The 7,872-nt window shown below is 34.4% G+C and overlaps 1 protein-coding gene across 1 annotated transcript in view; it reads left to right on the top strand.

Annotated features, from left to right (window-relative positions):
- LOC106883023 (T-complex protein 1 subunit epsilon) overlaps positions 1-7,872 on the top strand; it is a 13,194-nt gene that overhangs the window by 2,788 nt on the left and 2,534 nt on the right. Inside the window, exons 2-7 of the mRNA XM_014933883.2 lie at positions 893-1,118; positions 1,539-1,737; positions 2,414-2,606; positions 2,955-3,104; positions 6,045-6,164; positions 7,292-7,477. Of these exons, the coding sequence (XP_014789369.1) occupies positions 893-1,118; positions 1,539-1,737; positions 2,414-2,606; positions 2,955-3,104; positions 6,045-6,164; positions 7,292-7,477 (1,074 nt within the window). The remainder of the gene's footprint in view (positions 1-892; positions 1,119-1,538; positions 1,738-2,413; positions 2,607-2,954; positions 3,105-6,044; positions 6,165-7,291; positions 7,478-7,872) is intronic.

The following is a 7,872-nucleotide window of genomic DNA, read 5'->3' as shown; positions in this document are numbered from 1 at the left end:
TGTGCTTGAGAAGACCCGGCAAGCCAAGTGAGACCATAATCCATGGCCTATGCCAGCGGTGTAACCAGCCTACTTATGCATTGCTTGTGAAAACCTGTTGAGGCAAGTGTAATCAAAATCAAATTCGCTGATGTAGCCAATGACAGCACTGCCTGACTGGCACCCATGCCAGTGGAACATTGGTTGGCATTAGGAAAGGCATCCAGTTGCAGAAACTCTGCCAGATCAGATTGGAGCCTGGTGCAGCCATCTGGCTCACCAGTCCTCAGTCACACCATCCAACCCATGCCAGCATGAAAAGCAGACGTTAAACGATGATGATGATGACTTAGATTTGGAAGGTTTGAAATTAAGGTAATATTTGCTACATCTTGCACCTGAGACTGTCCTTTGTTCTATGATACAAACTTCCCATTCTAAAATTATCTAAACTCAAACCTTCAGTATTTTTGAAATTACTTGAAACAAAGTTATTGTATTTCAACAACTATGAAGCAAAAGGGTTAAGTTTCATTATAATTTAGCTTATTTCTTCAATTCCTCTATTGATCAGAGTACATATTGCACTGTACAAATGATACAGTTTTATTGCTGATTTTTCCAATATGTCATTACTTGAAAATCTGAATTATTGAGATAATCAACCAAACCAGTTTTTAATGTGGAGGAGTGTAGAGTAATGTTGCAAGTGCACATTTTAGGAACTGAAGAATAAGGTAAAGTTGACTTCAGTGAGGCTTCAACTCCAAACTAAATATTGTGATCAGTTATGTGTAAAACATTTTGACCTTACAAGTTAATCATTTCAGATTTGAATGTGTTTGTCTAGTGTCTAGTGAATTAAAAGTTTAAGTGAACTAGTATTAGTAATGATTTTTATTTATTTTTTCAGTCGCATATTTTGGCTGCGAAAAATGTTGCTGACATATTGAGAACATCCCTGGGCCCTAAGGGGCTAGATAAAATGTTGGTCAGTTCAGATGGTGATGTAACCTTAACTAATGATGGTGCAACTATCCTAACCATGATGGATGTAAAACATCAGATTGCAAAATTACTTGTACAACTCTCCAAATCCCAGGATGATGAGATTGGTGATGGAACTACTGGTGTTGTTGGTAAGAATATATGTCATCGGTACTCTAATTAAACTAATGTTTTGTTTCTCTTTCAGTGCTCATGTCCCTGTACTTAAAATAAACTATCTGCATTTGTTCTTTTTATCATAAATCCAGACTTTATTTCATCAAATTCATTTTCTTTATCTTTCCAAGATTCTCCTACTCTGTTCCAATAACTTAATTATACTCTTCTAACCACAGCCCAGGGAGCTGACATATCCATCAATCATATTCTTAACATCCCGACTTCTTGCTGTTTTTTATGTCTCCTTCAACTCCTGTTGGGTCTCTTGCTTTTCCACTCTTTATTACTCTTGTTGCTTTCTCAACTTCTTTCACACTTATCTCTGCAGTGCCATTCACTTTGCACTCGACAACCTCTCCATATATCTTTTCCACCTTTTTTTTTTTTTATAGTATTGGCTGGTGCTTTGTTGGAACAAGCTGAGAAATTGCTAGACAAAGGAATTCATCCTATCCGTATTGCTGATGGTTTTGAAATGGCTGCTACAATTGCTGTTGATCATCTTCATGACATAAGTGAAGTTTTTGAAACTGGACCTAACAACAAAGAACCTTTAATTCAACTGGCAATGACTACTTTAGGTTCTAAAATGTAAGTTTTATGAAAATTTGAATATTAAAGATTACTTGACACTATTGAAAGAACCTTAACCTTTTCTAATATTCAGTTAGTGTCCTGGAGGAGAAGCGATCACAGCCTTCAAGGCCAGTGATGTTAATGTCATCAACATAGCTTTTGAGTAGTTTCAAATCAGTAGCTGCAGGACACAAAAAACGTGCAAGCTACAGAATCTTTGCTGTTGATATTCTAGAGCAAAAGGGCTGGACTTAGTGGTTACTATGGGTTATGGGAACAGTATGAGTGTGAGGAGAGGCAATTGGATCATTTGTGCATTGAGGTGTGCTGGTGGGCAACTTTATACTTATTAATCAGGTAACTTTTTTTGATGCACTTAAGATATTTGTTAGTGTATCAGCAGCATTGTCCCAGATGTGGAGCTCGTCTAACTTTGTAGAGAGTTAGTGGTTGTTGGGGGCTCTAAAGTATTTTCTGGTTCTGAAGTGGAAGGGAACTCTTTGAGAGATGCAGTGTTTGTTGCAGTTGTGTAATCATCAGATCCTCAGCGGTGTCAAAGTTTAGCATTTGAAGTGATTGTGAGTGTTCTATTATCAGTTCTCTCTAATGAATTCATAATATAGGTTTATACTGTTATGAATTTCAGTTTTTGTTGATATGATTGATAAGAACAATATTTTCTTTCTTCCAGTATTAACAAATGTCACCGCCAAATGGCTACAATTGCTGTAGATGCTGTTCTGGCAGTTGCTGACTTGGAAAGAAAAGATATTAACTTTGAATTGATAAAAGTTGATGGTAAAGTTGGTGGAAAGCTTGAAGACACTGTTTTAGTTAAAGGAGTTGTTGTGGATAAGGATATGAGTCATCCACAAATGCCCAAAGTAAGTCTGTTGATCTTTTAACAAGTTCTGTTTAGTAATTCCAATTTTTATGCAGTCTGTTTTCTAAAACAAGTAGACTATCTTAGAAATTGAAACAACTCACAAGATTAATAGCTGATTGACCAAACATCCAAGTTATTTTAGAACAAACATGAAATAATGATTAAAATTCTTTTCATCTGAAAACTGAAGTAGATGTGTATTTATATATATTTATGTATTAAATCAGCAACTTTATACAACAAAGAAAATTGTTGTAAAAAACATCTTTCAAATACAATAACTTAGGTGTATTTTGTTGAGATTACACCAAATTTCAATTTTATGAGTCTATAATTTTTATTACAGCAAGTGAAAGATGCAAAAATTGCCATACTTACCTGCCCATTTGAACCACCAAAACCAAAAACTAAGCATAAGTTAGATGTTTCATCTGTTGAAGATTACAAAAAATTAAGAGACTATGAAACTCATAAGTTTAATGAAATGGTTGACCAGGTAAATAATATTAATATTATTCATTAATATATTTTTAATTTATATAAACTGTTCTCAAATTTTAGCTTGTGTAAATGTTAACAGGTCAATAACATTTTTATCTTCACTTTAATTTTTGTGTATTATACATTTTAATTACATTTACTTACATATTTTTATTATAATTTTACTGTTAAACAATGATTATCAACACTTTTTTTTTTATGTGGTCGGTGCTTTGGTATTTTTCTACAATCTATATTAGATACTTCCAGACTGATGTGATCAGTGTTGTTGGTATTCAGCTTAAATATTTTTGTTGGTTAATATTTTTTATATTCACTTTTTTGTGCTTGCATAGGGTATACAGGTGTTTTCCAATACAGTGTCTCACTACTTCTGGGATTCTTTTGTCATCTCCTTTGTACTTTTAAAGCATTCTCCTCCACTGCTGATTAGATCACTTAATGGAAGCTATCAACTATTCTGAATATTGGAAGTAAATTTATTTTACTTGTTTGCTGATTGCTAACAACGTCTGCCCATCTGCTGCATGCAAGGTCTTTTTTCTTTGCTAGCCTACTTGTAATTCCACTATACTTGTTGTGCACCCATAGTTTACATTTGATACATTATATGAAATTCTTACTTACTCCTTTTCTATATGACACATCCATTTCCCAGATGACAGCAGTACTATTTTCTTTCCTACTTACTAAAACTTTAGTCTTTGCTAAGTATTTTCTGAGGCCACTTCATTCTAGGTTTTGTTTGCAGGACTAAGCAACTGGTCTTAAAATCTGTGTTATTACTTAGAGGAACATAATAAACAGGAGTAGGCTGAGAACCAAGACTAGATGTACACATACTTGCACACTAAATTCTATACTGAATTGTCACTTTCACTTTCTAACAGCATCTCTATGGCCTTCATCACTCTGACAAGCCATTCATTTATACCTAGTTTTCAGGCCTTCTGCACATCCATGAATGCAAGGTATCATAGTAGACTCTGCTAAAAACTTCTCGTAGTTACCTTTGGCAGAAAGCATTGTAGTACCCCAACTTGAAACAAATCTAAACCACCTCTCATCTAAATTGGTTTTCTTTCTAATCATTTCAATTACTTTCATAACTTGATCCATCACTCTTATGCTTTTGTAATTGCTTCTTTGTCATTTGCCTTTTTAGCATTAGATGATGGTACTGCTCTGCCAGTTATTGTATTTGACACCCCTCTCAACTAACTGGTTGACTTTGTGTGTGACAAACTTGAGTTCCTACTCCTCGAGATATTTTCAGCATCTCAACAAGTATCCCTTATAGAGCTACAGCTTTCTCTGCCTTCATGTCCTTAATGGTCATTTGAACACTGAAGCTGTTCACTTCGGTAGCTGATTCCCATTTATGTGTGTATTTGGTTTAGTCCCTCTTCCTATGATACATTTTCCATATTCAATAACTTCACTCAGTAACATTTCCAAGCCTATTTTTTTCTGTGTCATTGAATGTTAGTGCATAACTGTCATTTTGAACACTCCTTTGTAATCCAGGACACCCTCACACCTCTGCTCCTCTCATCACAAAGTATTTTATCTTTTTTCTCTGCTATGCAAATTTGTTGTCTAGCTTCTCTTCTGGCTACTTAATATTGTTCTTTGCTGCCCCACTTTTTCCTCATCTTTCCAGACTGTCTTCACCTTTTTTACTCTGCCTTACACATGACACCTAGATTCATTTCATTAGTCTGTACTATGTTTACTGTAAGGCTTTATTCCTGTGTTTGCATTTTTTCTACACATTCTGCTCTTAGACAAAGTTGTTAGTGAACAGGAGTTCCTTCAGACAACCAGCCTTAAACTTCTCTGTCATGGTTTTAAAACAATAAACAGGAGAGAGCTGAAAACTGGATCCTGATGGACCCCCAATGTACATACTGACTGCACCTCTGTATATGGCTTGTATGGTCCTCACAAACCAGTCATCTACTCCCTCACTTCCTTCACTACCATCAGATCACAACATGGGACCCTATCAAAAACCTCTAGGTTGATGAATGCTAGATGTAGAGGTTTACTCTCAGCCTCTTTTCTAGTTGTCTGGCACAAAACAAGCTACTTCCTGTTCCTGATTGCTTTTGCAATAACTCTCTGAAACTTTCATAAGCTGGTTCAGCAGTTTGTTACCTCTGTAGATTCCTCTTTCTATGCATCTTTGCCCTTCTATCAATTTACAATGATACTGTTATGCTAGTCATTAAATGGCAAGTGGGTAAATTTGTATCTGCTGTGTTTGAGAAGGAAGTTTGTGCAGATGCTTCTCATACATTGAGGTGTTTTCCACTAAATGATTTGCTGTTTCTTCCATTACTCAACAAATTGTAGTTAAACTTCAATGAAGTAGTAGAAAGTGGGATCATGTATGCACATAGAGGCTCTATGTGTGCATGTTTGATAGGAGTGTATGCAATCTTAGAGTGAGATTGTGGATCAATAATTTGCATTTTATCTATTTAAATGAGTGAATGCATGTGTAAATATTCCAAAATGTTTTCATTAAATCGATTCTGCTTCTCAGTTTATATCATGTCTTGTGTATGACACACACCAGTCACACCTATTTCTTGAAATGTTTAGTAATCCATTTTTATGGTAATTTCTGACATTGGTTAGTAGTTTTTATTAGTTTAAGATTGACATTGCGTTTTTGGCCAATGTCTTGGTCATTCTTTAAACCATTTAGAAGTATAATTCTTATAGTATTCAACTATTTGAATGTTTAGTGTGCTAACATAAATCAAGTTTTATCTTTGTATCATGTTAGTTGGATGTCTTATTTAAAACTAATCTGATATGTGTGATGTTTTACTTGTGGACATTATATGGAGTTTGTGAAGTGTTATAGCTTCACTTTATTTAATCAGACTACTATTACTTAATACGTAACTTTTTTGTATTTTAGGTAAAATGTACTGGTTGTAACTTGGTAATCTGCCAGTGGGGATTTGATGATGAAGCTAACCACCTGTTGCTTCAAAAAGAACTGCCTGCTGTCCGTTGGGTTGGAGGACCAGAAATTGAAGTGAGTTGTTGGCATTTTTTAACCCTTTTTCTATATCTACGTAAACAATCTTGACATCAAGAAGTCAGTTATTGTCTCCATTGAGTAACATTTTATGATTTATTTCTACTTACAGCACTTAAGCTTGATATTGTACTTGAAACAAATTTTAACATATTTATAATAAAACTAAGTGCAATTGTTCCCAAACATGGGAACAATTGATTAGCTTGCATTGCTGTCTTTTTTCCATTCCTTCCACTACTATTACACCAACCACTTCTCTCACTTTCTTGCTCTTTGAATAACTCTTCCTTCATATTACCTTTCTCGCAATCTACTATTCTCTCTCATTTACTGTCTTGTCTGTATCTTTTAACCTTTTTATGACTTTTTCACTTTCACTGGCCATTATGTAACTACACTACCCTGTCAAAGTACCTTTGCTTGAAACTTTATAAATTTTCACTCAAATAGTTCTTAAGTTCAATTAAAAAATAACTGTACCACTCTAGTCATGAAAGTGTCAAAATGGTTTTGGTATTTGTGACAGTGGCTTTCTATACTTAAAAAATATATATAAAAAAAAAAGATGCACCCATTTTTATACTGCTTCTAAAATTTAGCAGAGCAATGCTATAATTACATCTAAAGGTATCTCAGAATAATTGAAATACAAGAGGAAACTGATCAATATAACTCTTCTTGCAAAGATGAAAGAATTGATTGATTATCCCTTCAGACCCAAGATCTACCAACTACTAGCCTCTTAGTGGTTGCTCTGAGGGTACTATGTTTCTTAGTATTACAATTGTCATAAAGTTGGCAGATTGGCAGAATTGTTGGTGTCCTATTTGAGCTTTTTACATTCTGAGTTCAGATTTCATCAAAGTCAACTTTATAAGGTCTTTTTGTGAATAGAAAGAAAGATGGCAGTTTACTCTAGTCTTCTAAATGTTATCTCAAGTTTAAACTGATTCTTCTGATGTGTGTGTAAGTAGAGAAGAGGATCTATACAACTAATTGCTCCACTGATTCACATTTCCAAAAACTGTCCTACCTGTATTATACTGAGATGAAAGAACAGTTCTTAAAAAAAGCATTTAGTTACTAAGATACTGAATAAATTAATTGTAATTTCTTTCCAGCTCATTGCTATTGCCACTGGAGGTCGTATTGTACCCCGCTTTTCTGAGTTAACAACTGATAAACTTGGGAAGGCTGGAATTGTCCGTGAGCTAACATTTGGGACTACTAAAGATCGTATGTTGGTTATTGAAGACTGCCACAATTCCAAAGCTGTCACTATTTTTATAAGAGGTGGAAATAAGATGGTAAGTTTTCTGAGAAATTTCTATATTATTTGGCCATAATAAATATTTTGTCTAAACTTCCCTCAAATATAACAGTAATTTGTAAGCTTTTTTTATCTTCAAGTAATGTATTCATCATAACAAGACTTTGTGATATACATTAACGTGTTTTTTGTTCATACTTACTTTTTGCACCTGGAGGCATTTGATCCAGTATCACTTCTAAGCATATATTTGTTTGCATACAAAAGTAAATTTTAAAATGGGTACATTTGATGGATTGGGGTTTTGCAATATTTTTTTTTCTCCCTGCACTACTGGGAAAACTGAAATAACTGTTTTGTAGGCACATGAGGGTGGGGATTTTGGCTAATATACACTACACATTCACCAGCTGTAGTTTGTTGCAGTTTTCG

This window comes from Octopus bimaculoides, chromosome 3 (genome assembly GCF_001194135.2).
Source record: "Octopus bimaculoides isolate UCB-OBI-ISO-001 chromosome 3, ASM119413v2, whole genome shotgun sequence".
NCBI classification, from domain to species: Eukaryota; Metazoa; Mollusca; class Cephalopoda; order Octopoda; family Octopodidae; genus Octopus; species Octopus bimaculoides.
The sequence above is the reverse complement of the archived record's forward strand: the minus strand, read 5'-3'. Positions and strand labels throughout refer to the sequence as shown.